The sequence below is a fragment of the Strix uralensis genome, chromosome 35 (genome assembly GCF_047716275.1).
Source record: "Strix uralensis isolate ZFMK-TIS-50842 chromosome 35, bStrUra1, whole genome shotgun sequence".
Classification (NCBI taxonomy): Eukaryota; Metazoa; Chordata; class Aves; order Strigiformes; family Strigidae; genus Strix; species Strix uralensis.
In genome coordinates this window covers 2,136,456-2,162,275 of record NC_134006.1, presented here as the reverse complement: position 1 = coordinate 2,162,275, position 25,820 = coordinate 2,136,456, and the positions used below count along the sequence as shown (strand labels likewise).

At 61.4% G+C, this 25,820-nt stretch overlaps 2 protein-coding genes across 4 annotated transcripts; one reads left to right on the top strand and one right to left on the bottom strand.

Annotated features, from left to right (window-relative positions):
* The first annotated feature begins 3,353 nt into the window (after positions 1–3,353).
* Positions 3,354–7,220, top strand: IER3 (immediate early response 3). Its single transcript, XM_074854219.1, has 2 exons — positions 3,354–3,542; positions 5,405–7,220. The coding sequence occupies exons 1-2, from the start codon at positions 3,354–3,356 to the stop codon at positions 5,696–5,698; spliced, it is 483 nt and encodes a 160-aa protein (XP_074710320.1). The 3' UTR covers positions 5,699–7,220.
* A 1,291-nt stretch (positions 7,221–8,511) lies between these two features.
* On the bottom strand, positions 8,512–25,803 carry LOC141936906 (uncharacterized). Of its 3 annotated transcripts, XM_074854263.1 has the most exons (5): positions 18,951–19,056; positions 17,266–17,380; positions 16,837–16,911; positions 14,790–15,017; positions 8,512–10,969 (listed from the first exon to the last, which is right to left on the bottom strand). In XM_074854263.1, exons 2-5 carry the CDS (start codon positions 17,297–17,299, stop codon positions 9,027–9,029), a joined length of 2,280 nt encoding a protein of 759 aa, XP_074710364.1. In that variant the 5' UTR covers positions 17,300–17,380; positions 18,951–19,056; the 3' UTR covers positions 8,512–9,026. The 3 variants fall into 3 exon arrangements, with proteins under 3 accessions (XP_074710364.1, XP_074710366.1, XP_074710365.1); XM_074854265.1 differs by lacking the exons at positions 8,512–10,969; positions 14,790–15,017; positions 16,837–16,911; positions 17,266–17,380; positions 18,951–19,056 and adding exons at positions 21,313–23,785; positions 24,740–24,857; positions 25,785–25,803; XM_074854264.1 differs by lacking the exons at positions 8,512–10,969; positions 14,790–15,017; positions 16,837–16,911; positions 17,266–17,380; positions 18,951–19,056 and adding exons at positions 21,313–23,785; positions 24,740–24,857; positions 25,667–25,699.
* Between the last annotated feature and the right edge of the window lie 17 nt (positions 25,804–25,820).

The window sequence follows — 25,820 nt, the reverse complement described above, 5'->3', positions numbered from 1 at the left end:
CCTCCTCCTTCTCTTCCACCTCCTTCTTCTTCATCTTCCTCCTCATCCTCCACCTTCATCTTCCTCCTCCTTCTCTTCCACCTCCTTCTCCTTCATCTTCCTCCTCCTCCTTCCTCTTCACCCAACACTGGAAACACCCAACACTACTGACATGGGACCCCCCTGATCCCTGGACCCCCCCCAGACCTCTGGGACCCCCCCCAGACCCTTGGGACCCCCCCCGGACCCATCTCCACTCAACACCCTCATTCCTCATTAGCGGGGGGGGGGGCTAATTAGCGACGGTGGCAGCAGGGGAGGGGCAGGGGCGGGGCTGTAAATATTTGGTGCCAAAACGGAGATTTTTACACTAATATATAGAGGTTTTTGGGGTTGTTTGGGTCTGTCTCATCTATGTGGGGGTGCCCAGATCCCTGGGTCCCCCCCCCCTTGGGTGTCCGGATCCCACGGTCCCCCCCTTTGGGTGCTCAGACCCCTGGGTCCCCCCCCTTTGGGGTGCTTGGACACCTGGGTCCCTTTTAGGGGGGGTCAGTCCCTTTTGGGGGGGGTCTGGCACACAGTGGGGTCCCCAAATACCTGGGACCCCCCCCTTTGGGGTGCCTGGACCCCTGAGTCCCTTTAGGGGGGGTCGGTGCCTTTTGGGGGGGGGGTCTGGCACACAGTGGGGTCCCCTAATGCCTGGGTCCCCCCCCCTTGGATGCTCAGACCCCTGAGTCCCTTTTAGGGGGGGTCAGTCCCTTTTGGGGGGGGGTCTGGCACACAGTGGGGTCCCCAAATACCTGGGACCCCCCACCCTTTGGATGCTCAGACCCCTGGGTCCCTTTAGGGGGGGGTCAGTCCCTTTTGGGGGGGGGGTCTGGCACACAGTGGGGTCCCCAAATACCTGGGACCCCCCCCCCTTTGGGGTGTCTGGACCCCTGAGTCCCTTTAGGGGGGTCAGTCCCTTTGGGGAGGGGGGTCGATCCTTTTTTGGGGGGGTCAGTGCCTTTTGGGGGGGGGTCTGGCACACAGTGGGGTCCCCAAATGCCTGGGTCCCCCCCCCTTTGGATGCTCAGACCCCTGAGTCCCTTTAGGGGGGGTCAGTCCCTTTTGGGGGGGGGGTCTGGCACACAGTGGGGTCCCCAAATACCTGGGACCCCCCCCCTTTGGATGCTCAGACCCCTGGGTCCCTTTAAGGGGGGTCAGTCCCTTTCAGGGGGGGTCAGTCCCTTCTGGGGGGGGTCAGTCCCTTTTGGGGGGGGTTGATCCTTTTTTGGGGGGGTCGGTGCCTTTTGGGGGGGGTCTGGCACACAGTGGGCTCCCCGAAATCCTGGATCCTCACTGCCCATCCCCCCCTTTTGGGGATGGAAAAGGGGAGAATGACGCAAACACCCTCCCCCCCCCCCCCCCCCCCCCCATGACTCAGGCCTTAGGAACCCGGGCATCCGCCAGCTGCCCAGCCCCCCCCCCCCGTATTCTATAGGGGACCCAGGCACCCCCAGAGGGCTGGTGCCTCATCCTATATGCCCCCCCCACCCCTCAAAGGACCTAAATATCTGGGGGTGTGTCCCCCCCCCCCCCCAAAAAAGGGGACTCAGGCATCCGGGTGCCCCCGCACGAGTTGTGCAACGGGGGAAAATCCGGCGCGTGACAGACGTGCGGGGGGGGGGGAAGCTATAGGGGCTATAGGGGAAGGGGGGGGCTATAGGGGAAGGGGGGGGCTTAGGCAGGAGGTTGATGCATAGTGAACCCCTCTTTATGCTCCCCCACCCCTATACAGCCACTAGATACATGTATATGCCCCTATAGCCCCCTATACACCCCTATGCATCGCCATACACCCCCTACACGGCCATAACCCCCCCTACACCCCTATAGACACCTTTACGTCCAAGTATTTCCCCATACACCCCTATATGCCCCCTACACACCCCCAAACTCCCCTTTAGCCCACTGCACCCCCCCATACGTCCCCTATATTCATTTACACCCCCCTGTAGACCACCTGTACTCTCCAGACCCCCTACAGCCCCCTATACATGCTCATACACCCCTATAGATCCCCCTCCACCCCCTCTACAGACTCTATACACCTCTGGGGCTCCTCTAGATCCCCCTGCACCCTCTATATGGCCCCTATACAACCCTTAAAGGCATTGGACACCCCCTTAAAGACCCCTATAGACCTCCAGGCACAATCTGTAGCCCCCTATAGCCACCCATACATCCCCTATAGCTCACTATAGCCACCCATACACCCCACTAGTCCCATAGAACCCCCTATAGCCCCTCTCATACACTCCCTATAGCCCCTACAGCTCCCGATCACCCCCTATAGCCCCTATACCCCTCTGCAACCCCTGTAACCCCCATACACCCCCTATACACCCCTATAGCCCCCTGTACCCCTCCATGCAACCCCTGTAGCCCCAATACACCCCCTATACCCCCCATACACGCCCTATAGCCCCTATACCCTCCATGCAACCCCTGTAGCCCCTATATACCCCCTATACACCCCTATAGCCCCCTATACCCCCTCCATGCAACCCCTGTAACCCCCAATACACCCCCTATACCCCCTATACATGCCCTATAGCCCCTATAACCCCTCGATGCAACCGCTGTAACCCCAATACACCCCTATAGTCCCCTATACCCCTCCATGCAACCCCTGTAACCCCCAATACACCCCCCATGCCCCCTATACACCCCTATAGCCCCTATACCCCTCCATGCAACCTCTGTAGCCCCAGTACACCCCCTATACACCCCTATAGCCCCTTATAGCCCCTATACCCCTCCACGCAACCCCTTTAGCCCCCAATACACCCCTATACATGCCCTATAGCCCCTATACCCCTCCATGCAACCTCCGTAGCCCCCCAATACCCCCCCTACACCCCCCTATACACACCCTATAGCCCCTATACCCCTCCATGCAACCCCCGTTAGCCCCCCAATACCCCCCCTACACCCCCCTATACACACCCTATAGCCCCTATACCCCTCCGTGCAACCCCCATAGCCCCCCAATACCCCCCTATACCCCCCTGCCACCCCTATACAGGCCCCCCTCGCCCCCTACACATGCCCCGTAGCCCCCTATAGCCCCTTATATACCCCTATGGCTCCCACACGCCACCTGTCCCCCCCATGGACCCCTATAGCGCTCCATATACCCCCTATAGCCCCCCCGCCCCCCCCCCCCCGAGCACCCCTGGGCTGGTGGGCGGGGCCTTCCCGCTAGGCCACGCCTCCCACCCCCACGCAGCCAATAGGAGCCGCCGGGGGCGTGTCTCCCCGCCCACAAAGGGGCGTGGCTTCCCGCCGCTATAAGAGCCCGGCCGGCGGCGCCGCCGCCATTTTGCGAGATGACGATGACGATGACGATGGCGGCGGCAACGACGACGTGTCCGGGCCGGGGCTGGGGCCGGGCTGAGGGGGGCCCCGGTGGGGTCACCCCGTCCCCCCCCCGCCACTTCACCTTCGAGCCCCCGGTAGGGCCCAGCGGCACCCCCAGGCCCCGCCGCCGGCACCGCCGCGTCCTCTACCCGCCCGCTGTGAGTATCGGCCCCCGCCAGCCCCGGCGCCTGGGGGACTGTGGGGGGAGGGACCCCCCCGGGGCTCCCGGGGCTCCTCCCGGGGCTCTGAGTCCCCCCCCGGGCTCCCGGGTCCCCCCCCGGCCCTCTGAGACCCCCCCGGGGCTCCCCGGGCTCCTCCCGGGGCTCTGAGACCCCCCCCCGGGGCTCCCGGGTCCCCCCCCGGCCCTCTGAGACCCCCCCGGGGCTCCCCAGGCTCCTCCCGGGGCTCTGAGACCCCCCCCCCGGGGCTCCCGGGTCCCCCCCCCCGGGCCTCTGAGACCCTCACGGGGCTCCCGGGTCCCCCCCCGGGCCTCTGAGACCCTCACGGGGCTCCCGGGTCCCCCCCCCGGGTCTCTGAGTCCCCCCGGGGCTCCCGGGTCCCCCCCCCGGGCCTCTGAGTCCCCCCCCGGGCCTCTGAGTCCCCCCCCGGGTCCCCCCCCGGGCCTCTGAGACCCCCTCGGGGCTCCCGGATCCCCCCCCGGGTCTCTGAGTCCCTCCCGGGTCCCCCCCCGGGTCTCTGGGTACCCCCTTTCCCGGGGGGGGTGGGGGGGGTGGGCTCCCGGGTCCCCCCTTCCTGGGCTTCTGAGTCCCCTCCCTGGGCTCGCGGGTGCCCCGGGGGGGGCAGGACGAGCCCCATTTCCCGGCGCTGAGGGGGGTGAGTCACTTCCCCGCCTCCCCCGGCCTGACTCACCCCCACCTGGTGCCGGGAAAGGGGGGGGGGGGGGGGAATTCCCCCCCCTCCCAGGGCTGTATTTTGCCCCAAGGGGGGGTAATTACCCCAATTACTCTTCTGGAAGTCAAGCAGGGTCAGAGGGGGGGTTGCCCTTGGGTGGGTTCCCTAAGCCTGAGCAGGGGGAACTATTTGCCCCGGGGAGGGGACTTATTTGCCCCGGAGAGGTGGGGGGGGGGGGTATTTGCCCCAGGAGTGGGAGTTATTTGCCCCGGGGGGGGTGGGGGGGGGAGTTATTTGCCCTGGGGGGGTGGTGGTGGGGAGTTATTTGCCCCAGGGAGGGGAGTTATTTGCCCCGGGGGGGTGGGGGGGAGTTATTTGCCCCAGGGAGGGGAGTTATTTGCCCCGGGGGGGTGGGGGGGGAGTTATTTGCCCCAGGGAGGGGAGTTATTTGCCCCAGGGAGGGGGGGGGGAGTTATTTGCCCCAGGGAGGTGGAGGGGGTGTTATTTGCCCCAGGAGTGGGAGTTATTTGCCCCGGGGGGGGTGGGGGGGGAGTTATTTGCCCCAGGGAGGTGGGGGGGGAGTTATTTGCCCTGGGGGGGTGGTGGTGGGGAGTTATTTGCCCCAGGGAGGGGAGTTATTTGCCCCGGGGGGGTGGGGGGGAGTTATTTGCCCCAGGGAGGGGAGTTATTTGCCCCAGGGAGGTGGAGGGGGAGTTATTTGCCCCAGGAGTGGGAGTTATTTGCCCCAGGGAGGGGAGTTATTTGCCCCGGGCGGGGGGGGCAGTTATTTGCCCCAGGGAGGGGAATTATTTGCCCCAGGAGTGGGAGTTATTTGCCCCAGGGAGGTGGGGGGGGGAGTTATTTGCCCCAGGGAGGTGGGGGGGGGAGATATTTGCCTCAGGGACGGGAGTTATTTGCCCCAGGGAGGTGGGGGAGGAGTTATTTGCCCCAGGAGTGGGAATTATTTGCCCCGGGGGGGGATTTATTTGCCTGGGGGGTGGGGGTGGGGTGTGTGTTTGCCCTTGGGTGGGTTCTCCACACCTAATCAAGGGAGTTAATTGCCTCAGGGAGGGGCTATTTGCCCCCGGGGGGGGGGGAATTATTTACCCCAGGGAGGTTTTTTCCCTGGGCAGATCAGTTCTTACCCCCCTTTTTTTGCCCCCCCCAGGTGCGGCGGCCGCTCCCCACGGAGGAGCCGAGCGCGGCGAAGCGGCTGCTGGTGCTGCTGTTGGCCGTGGTGAGTGCCCAGGTGTACAGCGCACCCGGGGAGGTGCCACCCACGACACCCGCGGTGCCACCCACGGTGACGTCCCCGCCCGGGGAGGGAACGCTGCTCCAGCTGGCTGTGACACCCCCAACCTGGACACCCAATGGGACACTGGTGGGGGCACCCATGGGTGCTTCCTGCCCCCGTCTGCTGCTGTCACCTGCCCTGCGGCCCCACAACTGCGCTGCACAATGAGGGGACGGGGGGCACCCAGGACCCTTCACCCTGCTCTCAGGGTGGCACCCAAAAGTGTCACCTTGGCCTCAGGGTGGCACCCAGCACCCTGCTGTGCCCAACGTGCTGGACTGGAAGTTGGGAGTCGCCACAGGGTGACATCACGCACCCATGGGTGCCCCTCACCTCAACCTTGGGGTGGCATCCGGCACCCTAGGGACACTTTGGGGCCCATCACCTTGGCCTCAGCACTGCGATAGCACCCATGGGTGCCCCTCACCTCAACCTTGGGGTGGCGTCTGGCACCCCAGGGATACTTTGGGGCCCATCACCTTGGCCTCAGCGCTACGATAGCACCCATGGGTGCCCCTCACCTCAACCTTGGGGTGGCGTCTGGCACCCCAGGGATGCTTTGGGGCCCATCACCTTGGCCTCGGAGCTGCGATAGCACCCATGGGTGCCCCTCACCTCAGCTTTGGGTGCCATCTGGCACCCCAGGGATACTTTGGGGCCCATCACCTTGGCCTCAGCGCTACGATAGCACCCATGGGTGCCCCTCACCTCAACCTTGGGGTGGCGTCTGGCACCCCAGGGACACTTTGGGGCCCATCACCTTGGCCTCAGCACTGCGATAGCACCCATGGGTGCCCCTCACCTCAACCTTGGGGTGGCGTCTGGCACCCCAGGGATACTTTGGGGCCCATCACCTTGGCCTCAGCGCTACGATAGCACCCATGGGTGCCCCTCACCTCAACCTTGGGGTGGCGTCTGGCACCCCAGGGATGCTTTGGGGCCCATCACCTTGGCCTCAGAGCTGCGATAGCACCCATGGGTGCCCCTCACCTCAGCTTTGGGTGCCATCTGGCACCCCAGGGATGCTTTGGGGCCCATCACCTTGGCCTCAGAGCTGCAATAGCACCCATGGGTGCCCCTCACCTCAACCTTGGGGTGGCGTCTGGCACCCCAGGGATGCTTTGGGGCCCATCACCTTGGCCTCAGAGCTGCGATAGCACCCATGGGTGCCCCTCACCTCAACCTTTGGGTGGCATCTGGCACCCCAGGGACACTTTGGGGTCCATCACCTTGTCCTCAGCGCTGCGATAGCACCCATGGGTGCCCCTCACCTCAACCTTTGGGTGGCGTCTGGCACCCCAGGGACACTTTGGGGTCCATCACCTTGTCCTCAGCGCTGCGATAGCACCCATGGGTGCCCCTCACCTCAACCTTGGGGTGGCATCCGGCACCCTAGGGACACTTTGGGGACCCATCACCCCGCCCTCAGGCCTGGGATGGCACCCAGCACCCATGGGTGCCCCTCACCACGCACTCAAAGGCATTCAACACCCATGAGTGCCCCTACCTCACCTCCGGGGCTGCCCCTAGCACCCATGGGTGCCCCTCATCCCCTTCCCCCCCCCCCCCCCACTACAGTATTTATGATATTTGTATTTATTCTGCGGTTATTTAATTGACGGGTTATTTAAGTTTATTTAATTGGGGGGTTATTTAATGTTTTAATTTAATTGCTGTTATTTAACACGAAGCGCCGCTGGGTCTTCATTGGAGCGTCGTGGCCTCGGGGGGAGCCCCCAAACCCCCCCCCAGAGCCCCTCTCCCCGCCTGCGCCCCCCCTGCCTGCACTTTTGCTGTCGGGACCCTCGGAAAAAACGAGGCAGAAGCGCTTCCTCCTCCTTAACGCTCAAGAAACAGGATTTTTTTCCCCCTTTTTTGCCCCAATTTAGGCTGGGGGGGGGCACACACGCTGCCCCCACCGTTTTGGGGGGGGGGGTGACGCGAGGAATTAAAAGAAAAGGCTTTATTTTTGGGCAGGAAAAACCACTTTTTTTTTTCATCACGAGTCAGCTCCTGTTTATTGAACCGACTCGTCGGCGCCGCTGGGATACAAAGTCACAAAAGTAACAAAAAAAAAAAAATTATTATTTTTTTTTTTTAAAAAAAAAAAAAAAACGAAAAAAGCTGAAAACAGCTCGATTTTGCTCCCATTTCGGGGGGACCAGACAAACCTCGTGTTTGACCGAGCTCCGCGCGGGATAATAAAAGTCTTTCCTCCGAAACATGCGCTCGGCAGCGCCGGTGACCCAAATCCAGGGTTTTTTCCCCCATAATGGCACTTGGGGAGCATCGTGGCCGCCCAGCTGTGCCAAAAAACCACAAACAAGACACGTGACAGCAGTAAAAAAAAACCAGAAAGAGCCGTTTTGCCCATCGATCCCAGATGGGACTCACCCCCCCGCCCCCCCCCCCCCCCCCCCCCCCAAAATAATCTGCCCAAAAGAGTGAAAATGAGCAGAAAAAGGGAAAAAAAACCCAAAAACCCCTTTTTCTGCTTCAGGGTTTTTTTACCAGCTCTGGCCTAGGACAAATTTGGCAAATTTTGGGTTGTGCTCCGCAAACACAGTGGGAGGAGGAAAGGGATGGGAAAACATCATTAAAAATCATCTTAATTAGGTGGAGAATTTAATTTAATTGCTTCACTCTGCCCCAAAATCTGAGGGGGGCGGGGGGGGGGTGGCACTGTCCCTCCTCTGCTGGCTTGGGGAAGGGCCGCATCCTCCTGCTGTAAAAAGGTAGTAATTTGGTAAAAAGTGTTAAAAATTAAGGGGGGGAGCCCCCCCCCAATCCCCTAATTAGATCATTAATTAGCCACCAAGGTGAATGGCTCCGGGGAGGAACAACCCCCCCCCACAGTGTCAGGACTTTGAGGTCAACTCCAGTTGGGTGTTGGGCGAGCGGCTGGGGAGGTTGGGGGGAGGAGGGAGCCACGGAACGAAGGGGACTTGCCCATCCTCTAATTAAATCGTTAATTACCCACCAAGGCTGAACGATTCCGGGCAGGAACAAGCCCCCCAGTGATGGGTCTTTGAGGCCAACTCCAGTTGGGTGTTGGGCGAGCGGCTGGGGAGGTTGGATGATGGAGCTGGGGCATCAACCAGGGTCCCCCATCCCCTAATTAATGAGATCAGGAGGTTGGATGATGGAGCTGGGGCATCAACCAGGGTCCCCCATCCCCTAATTAATGAGATCATTAATTACCCACCCAAGCTGAACGGCTCCAGGTGGGAACATCCCCAACACTGGGGCTTTGATGTCAACCCAGGTTGGGTGTTGGGCGAGCGGCTGGGGAGGTTGGGGGGAGGAGGGAGCCACGGAACAAAGGGGACTTGCCCATCCTCTAATTAGATCGTTAATTACCCACCCAGGCTGAACAGCTCCAGGCAGGAAGAAGCTCCCCAGTGATGGGTCTTTGAGGCCAACTCCAGTTGGGCGTTGGGCGAGCGGCTGGGGAGGTTGGGGGGAGGACGGAGCCGCGGCCAGGGCCGGCCACCGCTCAGTTGATGAGGGAGGGGGTCTGGGGCCCCGAGGCGGGGGCCGAGGGGAAGGACGGGTGGGGGAAGGCGCGGGCGGGGAAGGAGAGGGCCCACGGCAGGTCCAGGGCGGGGCTGGAGAGGGAAGGGATGGGCAGGGGCGAGGGGGAGGGCGGGAAGGAGGGCAGCGAGGGGATGGGCGCCGCCGAACCGCCCAACGGCGGAGGGGAGAAGGCGGCGCCGGAGAAGGCGCCGGAAGGGTTGGCGACGGCGGCGGCCGCGGCGGTGACGGTGGCTTTGGGCTTGTCCCCGGCGTGGGTGCGTTGGTGGCGGTTGAGGTGGGAGCTGCGGCTGAAGCACTTGCCGCACTCGGGACACTTGTAGGGCTTCTCGCCGGTGTGGACGCGCTGGTGGATGGTGAGCTCGGAGCGTTGGATGAAGCTCTTGCCGCACTCGGGGCACTGGTAGGGCTTCTCGCCCAGGTGGGTGCGTTGGTGGGTGATGAGGTTGGAGGAGACGCTGAAGCACTTCCCGCACTCGCCGCAGCGATACGGTTTCTCCCCGGTGTGCATCCGCCGGTGGATGGTGAGGTCCGACTTCTGGATAAAACCCTTCCCGCAATCCCCGCAGGCGTAGGGTTTCTCGCCCGTATGGATCCGCCGGTGTTTAACCAACGCCGAGCGTTGGCCAAACCCTTTCCCGCACTCCCCACACTTGTAGGGTTTTTCCGGCGGCGCCGCCGGCGTCGTTTCCCCGTCGCCGTTCTCCGCTTCCCTCCCGCAATCCAGACATTGTTGACCGCGGGGACGTAACCCCACGCCGTTACCCCGGTTTTTCCCGCAATCCGGGCATTTCGGGGGTTGCCCCGTCATCCCTCCGGCGCCGTGAGCGCGTTGATGTTTGAGCAACGCGGCGCCTTGACTGAAACATCGCCCGCATTGGGCGCATTGGAAGAGGCGACCGTGACGGTGAGCGGCCAAAAAACCGGCGAGATGTTCGGGGCAACGGTAAGACGCCCGTTCGGCCGCGTGGATTTTTTGGTGCCGGTCGAGGTGGGAGCTGACGCTGAAGCTTTTACCGCATTCGGCGCAGGTGTAGGGTCGTTCGCCGGTGTGGACGCGTTGATGCCGTTCCAAGTCGGAACGTTGGATGAACCCTTTGCCGCAATCGCCGCAAGCGAAGGGTCGTTCGCCGGTGTGGATGCGCCGGTGTTGGGTGAGGTTGGACCCGCGGCTGAAGCTCTTCCCGCAATCGCCGCAACGGTGAGGCCGTTCGCCGCTGTGGGTCTTCCGGTGTTTGGCCAACGCGGAACGTTGGGCGAAACTCTTCCCGCATTCGGGGCAGCGGTGAGGAGCCGGCGATCCTTCCGGCGGCGGCGCCGGTCGAGGACGGGCGCGGGGTTGAGCGGGCGGACCGGGTCCGCCGGCGTGAGTACGGCGATGCCGGTCGAGGTGGGAGCTGACGCTGAAGCGTTTGCCGCAATCGCCGCAAGGATACGGCCGCTCGCCGGTGTGAACGCGCCGGTGACGCTCCAGGTCGGAACGTTGGATGAACCCTTTGCCGCAATCGCCGCAACGGTGCGGTCGTTCGCCGGTGTGGATGCGCCGGTGTTGGGCCAGGTTGGACCCGCGGCTGAAGCCTTTGCCGCAGTCGCCGCACCGATGCGGCTTCTCCCCGCCGCCGCCGCGTTCCGGTTGCCGCGACGATGGCCGGCACCGCCGCCCGCACTCGGAACACCGCCGCGGTTTGACCGGACTCTGCGACCGGTTTCGCGTCCCGCATTCGGCGCAACCGCCCCGGGACGCCGGCGACGCCGCGACGCCCTTCTTGCCCCCGTTCCCTTTACCGGCGGCGGGGGGGGTGCCGGTTTGCCCCCCGCTTTGGCATTCATCGACGTCCTCCAGCGCCGGCTCCTCGCCGTCCCGCGGTGCCGAATCCTCCTCGGTTCCGCTCCCGGTGCCGGCACCTGCGTCACGGTGAGAAACCGTGAGTCCCTCCGGCACAACAACCCCCCCAAAATTAATTTTACCCCCCACCCCCCAACGGAAAATGTCATCTCCCTGGACTTCTGGAAGACCCTGGACATGGTGCCCCCCAACGTGCTCCTCTCCCAGTTGGAGTTGGTGGATCAGGAATTGGGTGGGTGGTGGCAACCAAAGAGTCGTGGCCAACAGCTCCACGTCTGGATGGAGACCAGTGGCAACTGGTGGCCCTCAGGTGTCCATACTGGGACCAGTACGGCTCCAGATCATTGGTGACATGTGCCACCATCATCCCTTTGATGTGGTCCCCAACAACCTCCTCTCCCAGTTCGAGTTGGTGGACCAGGAATTGGGTGGGTGGTGGCAACCAAAGACTCATGGTCAATGGCTCCACATCTGGATGGAGACCAGTGGCAACTGGTGGCCCCTGGGGGTCTACACTGGGACCAGTACGGCTCCAGATCACCAGTGACACGTGTCACCATCGTCCCTTTGATGTGGTCCCCAACATCTTCCTCTCCCAGTTGGAGTTGGTGGATCAGGAATTGGGTGGGTGGTGGCAACCAAAGAGTCGTGGCCAACAGCTCCACGTCTGGATGGAGACCAGTGGCAACTGGTGGCCCCTGGGGGTCTACACTGGGACCAGTACGGCTCCAGATCATCGGTGACATGTGCCACCATCGTCCCTTTGATGTGGTCCCCAACATCTTCCTCTCCCAGTTGGAGCAATTTGTACATTTTGTACGCTGAGGGTGGTGAGGTTGCCCAAAGAGGCTGGAGATGGCCCAGCCCTGGGGCCATTCAAGGTCAGGTTGGACGGGGCTTTGGGCAACCAGATCTGGTTGGAGGTGGCCCAACTCATGGCCTAGTTGACCTTCCAACGTCCCTTCCAACCCCAAACCCTTCTGAGATGCCACAGACGGGACTTTGGGCAACCAGATTTGGTTGGAGATGGTCCTTCTCATGGCCTAGTTGACCTTCCAAGGTCTCTTCCAACCCCAAACGTTCTGTGATGCCACGGACAGGGCTTTGGGCAACCAGATCTGGTTGGTGGTGGCCCAACTCAGGACCTAGTTGGCCTTCCAAGGTCCCTTCCAATTCCAAACCCTTCTATGATATTATGGTCGCAGCTTTGGGCAACCAGATCTGGTTGGAGGTGGCCCTGCTCATGGCCCACGTGACCTTCCAAGGTCCTTTCCAACCCCAAACCCTTCTGAGATGCCACAGACGGGGCTTTGGGCAACCAGATCTGGTTGGTGGTGGCCCAACTCAGGGCGTAGTTGACCTTCCAAGGTCCCTTCCAACCCCAAACCCTTTTATGATATTACGGACGCAGCTTTGGGCAACCAGATCTGGTTGGAGATGGCCCAACTCATGGCCTAGTTGACCTTCCAACCCCAAACCCTTCTGAGATGCCACAGACGGGGCTTTGGGCAACCAGATCTGGTTGGTGGTGGCCCAACTCATGGCCTAGTTGACCTTCCAACCCCAAACCCTTCTTAGATGCCACAGACGGGGCTTTGGGCAACCAGATCTGGTTGGTGGTGGCCCAACTCAGGGCCTAGTTGACCTTCCAAGGTCCCTTCCAACCCCAAACCCTTTTATGATATTACGGACGCAGCTTTGGGCAACCAGATCTGGTTGGAGATGGCCCAACTCATGGCCTAGTTGACCTTCCAACCCCAAACCCTTCCGAGATGCCACAGACGGGACTTTGGGCAACCAGATCTGGTTGGTGGTGGCCCAACTCATGGCCTAGTTGACCTTCCAACCCCAAACCCTTCTTAGATGCCACAGACGGGGCTTTGGGCAACCAGATCTGGTTGGTGGTGGCCCAACTCATGGCCTAGTTGACCTTCCAACCCCAAACCCTTCTTAGATGCCACAGACGGGGCTTTGGGCAACCGGATCTGGTTGGTGGTGGCCCAACTCATGGCCTAGTTGACCTTCCAACCCCAAACCCTTCTTAGATGCCACAGACGGGGCTTTGGGCAACCGGATCTGGTTGGTGGTGGCCCAACTCATGGCCTAGTTGACCTTCCAACCCCAAACCCTTCTTAGATGCCACAGACGGGGCTTTGGGCAACCGGATCTGGTTGGTGGTGGCCCAACTCATGGCCTAGTTGACCTTCCAACCCCAAACCCTTCTTAGATGCCACAGACGGGGCTTTGGGCAACCGGATCTGGTTGGTGGTGGCCCAACTCATGGCCTAGTTGACCTTCCAACCCCAAACCCTTCTTAGATGCCACAGACGGGGCTTTGGGCAACCAGATCTGGTTGGTGGTGGCCCAACTCATGGCCTAGTTGACCTTCCAACCCCAAACCCTTCTTAGATGCCACAGACGGGACTTTGGGCAACCAGATCTGGTTGGTGGTGGCCCAACTCATGGCCTAGTTGACCTTCCAACCCCAAACCCTTCTTAGATGCCACAGACGGGGCTTTGGGCAACCGGATCTGGTTGGTGGTGGCCCAACTCATGGCCTAGTTGACCTTCCAACCCCAAACCCTTCTTAGATGCCACAGACGGGGCTTTGGGCAACCAGATCTGGTTGGTGGTGGCCCAACTCATGGCCTAGTTGACCTTCCAACCCCAAACCCTTCTTAGATGCCACAGACGGGGCTTTGGGCAACCAGATCTGGTTGGTGGTGGCCCAACTCATGGCCTAGTTGACCTTCCAACCCCAAACCCTTCTTAGATGCCACAGACGGGGCTTTGGGCAACCGGATCTGGTTGGTGGTGGCCCAACTCATGGCCTAGTTGACCTTCCAACCCCAAACCCTTCTTAGATGCCACAGACGGGGCTTTGGGCAACCGGATCTGGTTGGTGGTGGCCCAACTCATGGCCTAGTTGACCTTCCAACCCCAAACCCTTCTTAGATGCCACAGACGGGGCTTTGGGCAACCAGATCTGGTTGGTGGTGGCCCAACTCATGGCCTAGTTGACCTTCCAACCCCAAACCCTTCTTAGATGCCACAGACGGGGCTTTGGGCAACCGGATCTGGTTGGTGGTGGCCCAACTCATGGCCTAGTTGACCTTCCAACCCCAAACCCTTCTTAGATGCCACAGACGGGGCTTTGGGCAACCAGATCTGGTTGGTGGTGGCCCAACTCATGGCCTAGTTGACCTTCCAACCCCAAACCCTTCTTAGATGCCACAGACGGGACTTTGGGCAACCAGATCTGGTTGGTGGTGGCCCAACTCATGGCCTAGTTGACCTTCCAACCCCAAACCCTTCTTAGATGCCACAGACGGGGCTTTGGGCAACCGGATCTGGTTGGTGGTGGCCCAACTCATGGCCTAGTTGACCTTCCAACCCCAAACCCTTCTTAGATGCCACAGACGGGGCTTTGGACAACCAGATCTGGTTGGTGGTGGCCCAACTCATGGCCTAGTTGACCTTCCAACCCCAAACCCTTCTTAGATGCCACAGACGGGGCTTTGGGCAACCGGATCTGGTTGGTGGTGGCCCAACTCATGGCCTAGTTGACCTTCCAACCCCAAACCCTTCTTAGATGCCACAGACGGGGCTTTGGGCAACCGGATCTGGTTGGTGGTGGCCCAACTCATGGCCTAGTTGACCTTCCAACCCCAAACCCTTCTTAGATGCCACAGACGGGGCTTTGGGCAACCGGATCTGGTTGGTGGTGGCCCAACTCATGACCTACTTGACCTCCAAAAGTCCTTTCCAACCCAACCCGTCCATAATTCAAAGAAAAACCAACCCCCCCAAACCTGCTGCCCCCGCAAAATGGCGGCGGGGTCTCGGGAGGATCTTGAGAGGTTCCTCCCCAAAATTTACCTCCATCTTTGGGCGTTTTCTTGCGGTTTCGGCGCTTCCCGCCCTGGCCCTGCTCCCGCACCAGCTCCCGCAGCATCTTCTCCACCTGGCTCCTGCCGGCCGTCTGCAGGATGAGCCCCAACTGGCGCCGTAAATCGGGGTTCACCCCCCCATCGCTGGAGCCGGCCCCCGCCGAGGGGGGGATCTGGGTGGGCTCGGGTTGACCCTGGTCCCCCTCCGCCTCCACGCCTGGAAAAAACCACTTTTAGACCCAAAAAAACGGAGGAGTTCACCCAAAAGGGAGGTGGGAGGTGGGAGGAGGGTGAAAACCCCAAAGGGTTCGACCAAAATTTTGCGGGGTTTGGGGGTTTGGGGGGGCGGTTGGGTCAATTTGGGGGTCCCCAAAAAACTAATGGATTCACCCAAATTTGGGGAAGCTCCAAAACGGAAGAATTCACCCCAAAAAAAAAGCAATCTCAAAAAATCCTAAGGGGTTCGCTCAAATTTGGGGGGGTTTTGAATTCAGGCAAATTTGGGGGTCCCAAAAAACTTAAGGGATTTACCCAAATTTGGGGAATCTCCGAAACGGAAGGAATTCACCCAAATTTGAGGGGGATCTCCAAAACTGAAGGAATTCACCCAAAATCAGCGGGATCTCCAAAAATCCTAAGGGATTCAACCAAATGTGGGGGGATTTGGAATTCACGCAAATTTGGGGGTTCCAAAAAACTAAGGGATTCACCCAAATTTGGGGAATCTCCAAAACTGAAGGAATTCACCCAAAAAAAGGGCCATCTCCAAAAATCCTAAGGGGTTCACCCAAATTTGGGGGGGTTTCAAATTCAGGCAAATTTGGGGGTCCCAAAAACTAAGGGATTCACCCAAATTTGGGGAATCTCCAAAACTGAAGGAATTCACCCAAATTTGAGGGGGATCTCCAAAACTGAAGGAATTCACCCAAAATCAGCGGGATCTCCAAAAATCCTAAGGGATTCAACCAAATGTGGGGGGATTTGGAATTCAGGCAAATTTGGGGGTCCCAAAAAACTTAAGGGACTCACCCGAATTTGGGGAATCTCCAAAACGGAAGGAATTCACCCAAATTTCAGTGTTCCCAAAAACTAAGGAATTCACCCAATTTTGGGGAGGGTCCCCAAAAACTTAAAGCATTCACTCAACTTGGGGAGGCCCCAAAACCGTCAGAATTTCCCCCGATCTTTGGATTCCCCCAAAACCTAAGGAATTGACCCAAATTTGGGGGGTGCCCAAAACCTAAGGAATTCACCCCAATCTGGAGCTTCCCAAAAACTAAGGAATTCACCCAATTTTGGGGAGGGTCCCCAAAAACTTAAAGCATTCACTCAACTTGGGGAGGCCCCAAAACCTTCGTAATTTCCCCCGATCTTCGGATTCCCCAAAACCTAAGGAGTAGACCCAATTTTGGGGGGTGCCCAAAACCTAAGGAATTCACCCCAATTTGGGGGTTCCCAAAAACTAAGGATTTCACCCAAATTTTGGGGGTCCCAAAAAACCTAAGACATTCACTCAAATTGGGGAGGGGGCAAAACCTAAGGAATTCACCCAAATTTCAGTGTTCCCAAAAACCTAAGGAATTGACCCAAATTTGGGGGGTGCCCAAAACCTAGGGAATTCACCCCAAGTTGGGGCTTCCCAAAAACTAAGGAATTCACCCAATTTTGGGGGGGGTCCCCAAAAACTCAAAGCATTCACTCAACTTGGGGAGGCCCCAAAACCTTTGTAATTTCCCCCGATCTTCAGATTCCCCCAAAACCTAAGGAATTGACCCAATTTTGGGGGGTTTCCCAAAACCTAAGGAATTCACCCCAATTTGGGGCTTCCCAAAAACTAAGGAATTCACCCAATTTTGGGGGGGGTCCCCAAAAACTCAAAGCATTCACTCAACTTGGGGAGGCCCCAAAACCGTCAGAATTTCCCCCGATCTTCAGATTCCCCCAAAACCTAAGGAATTGACCCAATTTTGGGGGGTTTCCCAAAACCGAAGGAATTCACCCCAATTTGGGGGTCCCCCCTGAACCCCAAAACTTACCCGACACCAGCCCCCGCCTCCGGTGGGACTCGGCGAAGGCGGTGATGCGCGGCCAACTGATGGCGATCTCCTCCGCTGCCGGGAAGAAGGTTGGTCCTCAGGCGCCGTCCCCCCCATTTCCCACCCCCCCCCGCCCCCCAAACACCCTCTATTTTGGGGTAAAACACTCCACCTTTGGGCAAAATGTGCTTCCACCAGCTCCAATTCACCGCGGGAAGGGAAACTGAGGCAGCACAACGTACCCGCCCCCCCCCCAACCCACCCTGAGTCCGTGCGCTGCTCACGGCCCCCCCAAACCGCAGCGGTGTGATATGGGGGGGGGGGGGGGTCCCCAACCTACACGTGGGGTGACAACGGTGCTGGGAACCCCCAAAATGACCTCAAATCCCCCCAAATTGGGACATCCCGGGGTCGCGCTGTGCCCCTTACCCAAGGAAATCACGTTCTCGTAGTTCTCCTGCATGGTGACCCCGAAAAACGGGGGGGACAGGGGGGACGGGGGTCCCGGGTGGGTGGCGTCACCCCACAACCAAAACTCCGGCCCCTGCAACAGGAAGAGCCCCCCCCATCCCCGTTAGCACCCCAAAATCCCCCTTTTTCTCCAGGGGCGGAGGGAGGAAGGAGGGGGGGTGGTGTCTGTCCCCCCCCTTGCTCCCCAAATTTTCCAGGGCTCTGCACCCCGATCCCCGCCGTGTCCGGAGCTGCCCTGTGAGAAAGTGTGACTGCTTTTTGGGGTGCCCAGGGGATGCACCCACTTTTTGGGGTGCCCAGGGGGTGCTCTCCACAGTTTGGGGTGCCCTGGGGCTGCTCCCCTGCTCTTTGGGGTCCCCAGCAGCCCATCACCTGCTTTTTGGGGTGCCCAGGGGATGCACCCACTTTTTGGGGTGCCCAGGGGGTGCTCTCCACAGTTTGGGGTGCCCTGGGGCTGCTCCCCTGCTCTTTGGGGTCCCCAGCAGCCCATCACCTGCTTTTTGGGGTGCCCAGGTGATGCACCCACTTTTTGGGGTGCCCTGGGGGTGCTCACCTGCTCTTTGGGGTCCCCAGTGACTGTTCACTTGTTTTTTGGGGTGCCCAGGGGATACACCCACTTTTTGGGGTGCCCTGGGGCTGCTCCCCTGCTCTTTGGGGTCCCCAGCAGCCCATCGCCTGCTTTTTGGGGTGCCCAGGTGATGCACCCACTTTTTGGGGTGCCCAAGGGGTGCTCCCCACAGTTTGGGGTGCCCTGGGGCTGCTCCCCTGCTCTTTGGGGTCCCCAGCAGCCCATCGCCTGCTTTTTGGGGTGCCCAGGGGATGCACCCACTTTTTGGGGTGCCCTGGGGGTGCTCACCTGCTCTTTGGGGTCCCCAGCAGCTATTCAGCTGCTTTTTGGGGTGCCCAGGGGATGCACCCACTTTTTGGGGTGCCCAAGGGGTGCTCCCCACAGTTTGGGGTGCCCTGGGGGTGCTCCCCTACTCTTTGGGGTCCCCAGCAGCCGTTCGCCTGCTTTTTGGGGTGCCCAGGGGATGCACCCACTTTTTGGGGTGCCCTGGGGGTGCTCCCATGCTCTTTGGGGTCCCCAGCAGCTATTCAGCTGCTTTTTGGGGTGCCCAGGGGATGCACCCACTTTTTGGGGTGCTCTGGGGGTGCTCCCCTGCTTTTTGGGGTCCCCAGTGGCTCTTCATCTGCTTTTTGGGGTGCCCAGGGGAAGCTCCCCAGAGTTTGGGGTGCCCTGGGGGTGCTCCCCTGCTTTTTGGGGTCCCCAGCAGCCATTCACCTGCTTTTTGGGGTGCCCAGGGGATGCACCCACTTTTTGGGGTGCCCTGGGGGTGCTCCCCTGCTTTTTGGGGTCCCCAGCGGCTCTTCACCCTCTTTCGGGGCTGCCCAGGGGGTGCCCCCCTCTTCTTTGGGGTGCCCAGAGGATGCTCCCCCACTCTTGGGGCTACACCCCCACTTTTTGGGGTACCCAGAACCCCCCACCTCTCCCACGACACCAGCCCCCCCCCCCCTCCACCCCTGGCACAATTTGGGGGAGTCGTTGGGGGGGGGGGGGGGTACAAAAGCAGCTCGCGGCGGGGGGAGGAAGAGAGGGGGGGGGGTCTGGGGTTCAGGGGTGGGGGGGGGGGACCCCAAATTACCTGCGGTGGGAGATGGGGGGGTGGGGGGCACAGCCCGGCTTCCCGGGGCTCCCCCCCCCGGGCTCCGGGGACTCTCCTCGCCGAGCACCGGTCCCGGTGGAGGCGGCTCCTCGCGTGACCCGGATACAGTGAAGCCGTGGCCGCCCTCCTCCTCCTCCTCCTCCTCCTCCTCCTCCTCCTCCTCCTCCTCCCCCTCCTCCTCCTCCTCCTCCTCCTCTTCCTCCAGGGCCCTCTAGCGGCCCCCGCCTCCGCTTCACCAACCCCCCCCCCGCCTCGAAAACCCCGACACCCCCCTCCCGCCCCGACCCCGCCCCGGTTTCACCCCACACACCCCCCCCCGGCACCGGAGCGCCCCCCCCCCTCCTCCCCCCGCGAGCTCAACCCCTATAGTAGACACTGGAGAATCCCCACTGCTGGATGAGGGGGGGTGGGGGGGTGTCACCTCGTTGCCCCCCGCACCCCTACACTGGCCCATCGCTCTTAGGGACCCTCAAAGGGGAGGGAGGGGGGGGGTCAAATGTGGGGGGTCTGGAGGCCCAAATCCATTCGTCTTCAGAGGTGGGGGCAGATGGACCCCTTGGGGGCTCCAAGGAGGTGCCCAAGATGCCCAAGAAGTTGCCCAAGGAGGTGCCCAAGTTGCCCAAGAAGATGCTGAAGGAGGTGCCCAAGTTGCCCAAAAAGATGCCCAAGGAGAGGCCCAAGTTGGTTGTTGCCCAAGGAGATGGCCAAGGAGGTGCTCAAGGAGAGGCCCAAGGAGATTTCCAAGATGCCCAAGAAGTTGCCCAAAGAGATGCCCAAGTTGCCCAAGAAGGTGCCCAAGATGCCCAAGGAGTTGCCCAAGGAGTTGCCCAAGAAGTTGTCCAAGGAGATGCCCAAGGAGAGGCCCAAGTTGGTTGTTGCCCAAGGAGATGGCCAAGGAGGTGCTCAAGGAGAGGCCCAAGGAGATTTCCAAGATGCCCAAGAAGTTGCCCAAAGAGATGCCCAAGTTGTCCAAGGAGATGCCCAAGTTGCCCAAGAAGTTGCCCAAGGAGATGCAAAAGGAGTTGCCCAAGTTGTTTGTTGCCCAAGAAGGTGCCCAAATTGCCCAAGGAGGTGCCCAAGGAGTTGCCCAAAGAGCTGCCCAAGGAGTTGCCCAAGTGGTTGGTTGGCCAAGGAGGTACCCAAGGAGAGGTCCAAGTTGTTTTTTACCCAAGAAGATGCCAAAAGAGTTGCCCAAGGAAGTGACCAAGGAGATGCCCAAAGAGTTGCCCAAGCAGTTGCCCAAGGAGTTCCCAAAGGAGTTGCCCAAGCAGTTGCCCAAAGAGTTGCCCAAAGAGTTTCCCAAGGAGTTGCCCAAGGAGTTGCCCAAGGCGTTGCCCACATCCCAAGGAAACTGGGGGCTGGACTCTCCTTCTGCAGCTCCACCGCAGCAGTAGACACTGGAGACTCCCCCCCAGGCGAGCGGTAGGAGGCAGGGTCCGGCAGTGACACAGGGCGGGGGTGTCCCTCTGTCCTGGCCACACCCACACAGGGGGGACCCCTAAAAGCTTGAGGGTGCGGAGGGGGATGCCTTTGGGGCAGACCCTCCAGGGCCCAACGAAGGCAGAAGATCCTCCTTGGAGATTCTCCAGGACTCAATAAAGGCAGAAGATCCTCCTTGGAGACCCTCCAGGATCCAACAAAGGCAGAAGATCCTCCTTGGAGATCCTCCAGGACCCAACAAAGGCAGAAGATCCTCCTTGGAGATCCTCCAGGACCCAACAAAGGCAGAAGATCCTCCTTGGAGACCCTCCAGGGCCCAATGAAGGCAGAAGATCCTCCTTGGAGACCCTCCAGGGCCCAACGAAGGCAGAAGATCCTCCTTGGAGACCCTCCAGGACCCAACAAAGGCAGAAGATCCTCCTTGGAGATTCTCCAGGACCCAACAAAGGCAGAAGATCCTCCTTGGAGATCCTCCAGGACCCAACAAAGGCAGAAGATCCTCCTTGGAGACCCTCCAGGACCCAACGAAGGCAGAAGATCCTCCTTGGAGACCCTCCAGGACCCAACGAAGGCAGAAGATCCTCCTTGGACACCCTCCAGGACCCGGTGACAGCAGAAGGGTTTTGGGTGTTTGGGGTTGGGTGTATCTGGGACAATGTCAGCGTGGGACAAGGGGGGACATGGGGGATTCGGGGAGGGGGGACACACACAGCCCCAACCTTCCACCTCCCACCGGGTGACCCACCACAGACCACGAACCGGTGCTGGTTGAGCTTCCCCACGCTGGGGGGGTGGGTATTTTTGGACCCCCCCACCCCCAAGTTGACCCCCAAAGCTCCTGTTTTCCACACGGGGAGAGGTGGAACTCGCAGGTCCTCCAAGGAGAAGAAGCCACCCGCCGTTTTTTGCACTAAATCTATTTTTATTCACAATACAAACACAGCTCCTGCTCAGCTTGGGAAGAGACGGCCGCCACCCCAAAACCACCAGAAAATCCCCGGATTTGTGTCCTGCTCCCACCCATGAGCTTCACCCCAAGGGTTCACCTCTTCTCAGCTGGGAAGAACCTTCAGGTGATGCTCCCCGTCATCTCCCGGGGGGGTTTTTTTCCAACCATGGGTGGTTCTCCCTCCTCCCCAACGCCGACGGGTTCCCACCACGAGCTCCCTTGGCACGGTGGTTGACCAAACAACCCAAGAAGAGCCACGACCACCCCCCCCCCGCCATCTTGGGGACAACCCCTCCCTTGTCCCAACTCGGGTCCCCAACACCCTCCACCTCACCCCAACACGTCGGGGTTCCTCCGACCGCTGAATAAATACAATAAATACATTAAATAAACCACTCGACGCCAGCGGCCAAACCGTCGGCACGTGGCTGGGGGTGGACGCCCGGGCTCGTTTCTCAACAACAAAGCCACAAAATTGGGATTTTTTTTTTTCACCCTAAATGGTGTCATTCGCTGGACGGCGGCGGGCGGGAGGGCTCCAGCTTTGGGTGCTGGTCAAGACTGGTGGCGTGGGGAGGGTGGGATGGTCAAGGGATGAAGCCCCCCCCCGCCCCCTCCCAAGATGTTTTGGGGTCTCGTTGAGTTTGGCGAGGAGCTGGTGGGTTCCCCAACTCCTTCCTCCCTCCTCCCCAGCCGCTCGGCACCATCTCCCCAACACCCGCCGAGGTGGTATCTCCTGGCCTACGTGTGGAGGAGGAGGAGGAGGAGGAGGGCGGTTGGGATGTCCTGATGTCTGTCGGCAGGATTAGGGCTGGTTTTTTGGAGGGGACCCCCCCTCAATTCCCGCTCCCAGCCCCATTTTCACCATCCTCCCCCGTATCTACCCTACCTTCCTACTCTACCCTACAAAAAAAACTACGTCCTCAGGGCTGGGCTTGGTGCCACCAGGGGCCATCACCGGTTTGGGAGCACCCCGAGATCTCCCCGTCCCCCTTTTTAACGCGGCGTGAGCTCATCCGTCGGCGGCTCCTCCTCGCCGTGGCTCCTCAGATGCCGGTGAAGATGAGAGCTGACGCCGAAACGCCGACCGCACTGCGGGCAAGGGAACGGCTTCTCGCCGGCGTGCGCCCGCCGGTGCTTGGCCAAGGCCGACCCATCGGCGAAGGCCTTGCCGCAATCGGGACAAGCGTGCCGGGGCCCGGCGTGAGCCCGTTGGTGCTTATGGAAGTGGAGGGTGCTGTTAAAACTCTTCCCGCAATCGGCGCAGACGTGGGGTTGCCCGCCGGCGTGGGTACGTTGATGCCGGTAGAGGTGGGAGGTCCGGCTGAAACGTTTCCCGCAGTCCCCGCACTGGTAGGGTCGTTCGCCGGTGTGGATCCGTTGGTGTCGTTCCCAGTGGGAACTCCAGGAAAAACTCTTCCCGCAATCACCGCAACGATACGGCTTCTCCCCGCCGCCGTGGAGGCTACGCCGATGCCGGGCGTATTGAGCGCGGGCGCCGAAGGCTTTCCCGCACTCTTCGCAACGGAAAGGCCCATCGCCGAGATGAAGACGTTGATGTTTGACCAACGCCGGCCCGTCGCCGAAACTTTTCCGGCACAGGGTGCACTTGTAAGGTCGTTGCCCGGTGTGGGTGCGTTGATGTCGGTCAAAATGGAGGATGCTGCCAAAACTACGCCCGCAGTAGGTGCAGATGTAAGAGCGGCCGCCGGCGTGGGTGCGTTGGTGCCGGTAGAGGTGGGAACTCCGGCTAAAACGCTTCCCGCACTCGGGGCACTGGTAGGGCTTCTCGCCGGTATGGACGCGTTGATGCCGGTCAAAGTGGGAACTCCAACTAAAACTCTTCCCGCAGTGCCCGCACTGGAAGGGCAAACGCCCGGTGTGTAACCGTTGGTGGGTCACCAGCTCCTTATTCCGGCGAAAACTCTTCCCGCACTCCTCGCATTTATACGGCAAACCCCGAGGTCGCGCCGGGGGCGCCGGCGGCGCCGCTCGTTCGGCGGCGTGAGCCCGTTGGTGCCGGTAGAGGTTGGAGCTGACGTTGAAGCTCTTCCCGCAGTGGAGGCAGAGGAACGGCTTCTCGCCCGTGTGGGTCCGCCGGTGTTTGCTGAAGTGGGAGCTGCAGCTGAACTTCTTCCCGCACTCCCCGCACTCGTAACTCTTCTGCAACATGATGATGCTCTTGAAGTTGGAGAAGCCGCCGCCGCCGACGCTTCCCGCCGCCGTTTTACCGCCGCGACGACTCCCCGCGGCCCCGCCGGGGTCCAGCTGCTGCACCACGGTCCAACGCAGCGTCTCCCGGGACGGGCTCCGCTCGGCCTCGGAACCTTCCTCGGGGGGGGGCAGCGGGGCGGCCGCATCCAGCTCGATGATTTCGGGGTCACCCGGTGGCGGGGGGGGGACGGTTTGGTGTCACTTGGTGATCCTGGGACAGAATAACGGGGGGGGGGGGTGAGGGTCAGTATGGGGGGGGCCCCAGCACCCCATAACTTTGGTCGCCCTCAGAACCCTCCTCGGGGGGGGGCAGCGGGGCGGCCGCATCCAGCTCGATGATTTCGGGGTCACCCAGTGGCGGGGGGGGGGATGGTTTGGTGTCACTTGGTGACCCTGGGACAGAAGAATGGCAAAGGGGGGATAAGGGGTCAGTATGGGGGGGCTAACGGGGGTCCCAGCACCCCATAACTTTGGTCGCCCTGAGAACCTCTTCGGGGGGGGGTGTCGGGGTGGCTGCATCCAGCTCGATGATTTCGGGGTCACCCGGTGGCAGGGGGGGGACAGTTTGGTGTCACTCGGTGCCCAGGAGAGAGAATAACGGGGGGAAGGGGATGGGGTCAGTCTGGGGGGGGTCCCGTTGGACCACCAAGGGGGTTGGGCTGCTGCACCCCATAACTTTGGTTGCCCTCAGAACCCTCCTTGGGGGGGGGCAGCGGGGCGGCCGCATCCAGCTTGATGATTTCGGGGTCACCCGGTGGCGGGGGGGGGACGGTTTGGTGTCACTTGGTGCCCCTGGGACAGAATAACGGGGGGGGGGGGTGAGGGTCAGTATGGGGGGGGCCCCAGCACCCCATAACTTTGGTCGCCCTCAGAACCCTCCTCGGGGGGGGGCAGCGGGGCGGCCGCATCCAGCTCGATGATTTCGGGGTCACCCGGTGGCGGGGGGGGACGGTTTGGTGTCTGTCGGTGCCCCTGGGACAGAATAACGGGGGGAAGGGGATGGGGGTCAGTATGGGGGGGGCTAACGGGGGTCCCAAGGGGGTTGGGCTGCTGCACCCCATAATTTTGGAGCTTCTCAGCACGTCCTTGGTGTAACGTTTACGGGGGGACACCGGGGGGATATTGGGGGGGCGGGGGGGGGGGTGTCTCCATCCTCAACACTTACTCTGCATCACCGGGGGGTCGTAGGCGTCGTCCTCCCCGTCCCCCCCAAAAAGCACCGTCTGCTCCGGCTCCGCAGCCCCCCAGGGCTCCATCGCCCCCTCCCCGCTGTCGCGGGGACCCTGGAAAGGTGAGAAAACCCCGTCACCCCCCTGCCCCCCCCAAAAAAAAGCATCACTGGGGGACCAGTGTGAGCTTGGGGGGACACACACACACACACACTCCCAGCGACCGCCCCCCCCAGCCCCCCCATCCTCCCCAGGGCTGATGCAGGATGGAGGGGACCCCCCCATTTGCGATCCCCACGGGGTCTATATGAGACAGAGGGGACCCCCCCGGCCCCCCCCATCCCCACAGGGTCTATAGGGGGTGGAAGGGACCCCCCCGACCCCCCATTTGTGATCCCCACAGGCTCTATACGGGACAGAGGGGACCCCCCCGACCCCCCCATCCTCCATAGGGTCTATACAGGACAGAGGGACCCCCCCGACCCCCCCATCCTCCATAGGGTCTATACAGGACAGAGAGGGGACCCCCCCCAGCCCCCCCTCCCCACAGGGTCTATACGGGGTGAATGGGACCCCCACCGACCCCCCCCAGGGCTGATGCAGGATGGAGGGGACCCCCCCGCCCCCCCCCCCCCATTTGCGATCCCCATGGGGTCTATAAGGGACAGCGGGGACCCCCCCCCACCCCCCCCCCATCCCCACAGGGTCTATACAGGGTGGAGGAGCCCCCCCGACCCCCCCATTTGAGCTGCCCGCCGGCTCTATACGGGATGGCGGGGACCCCCCCCCCCCTCCGATCCCCCGTCCCCCCCCCCCCCGTCTCCCCCCTCCCCCGACGTCGGGACAAAGCCGGGCGGCGCCGGGAGCGTGTGTTGGGGGGTGCGGGGGGGGGGGGGGGGGGCCCACACGGACCTTTCCGTTACCTGCCACCCCGTAGCGGTGAAAAGGGGGGGGGGGGGGGGGGGCTGGGAGGAGGGGTTGGGGGGAGAGCGGGGGGGGGGGACCCCACGACACGGCGACAACGCCACCCCCAACACCCACAAAAGGCGCCTCCCGGTCCCGGTGGCTTCAGCTCGG

What these genes read in the sequence shown, in the direction of transcription:
- IER3 (XM_074854219.1), top strand. Translation starts at nt 3,354, where the DNA reads ATGACGATGACGATGACGATGGCGGCGGCAACGACGACGTGTCCGGGC. An exon ending in GCGTCCTCTACCCGCCCGCT is followed by an intron (nt 3,543 to 5,404) that starts GTGAGTATCGGC and finishes TGCCCCCCCCAG; the next exon opens with GTGCGGCGGCCGCTCCCCAC.
- LOC141936906 (XM_074854263.1), bottom strand. Translation starts at nt 17,299, where the DNA reads ATGCAGGAGAACTACGAGAACGTGATTTCCTTGG. An exon ending in CGAGAACGTGATTTCCTTGG is followed by an intron (nt 16,912 to 17,265) that starts GTAAGGGGCACA and finishes TCTTCCCGGCAG; the next exon opens with CGGAGGAGATCGCCATCAGT. An exon ending in GAAAACGCCCAAAGATGGAG is followed by an intron (nt 10,970 to 14,789) that starts GTAAATTTTGGG and finishes ACCGTGACGCAG; the next exon opens with GTGCCGGCACCGGGAGCGGA.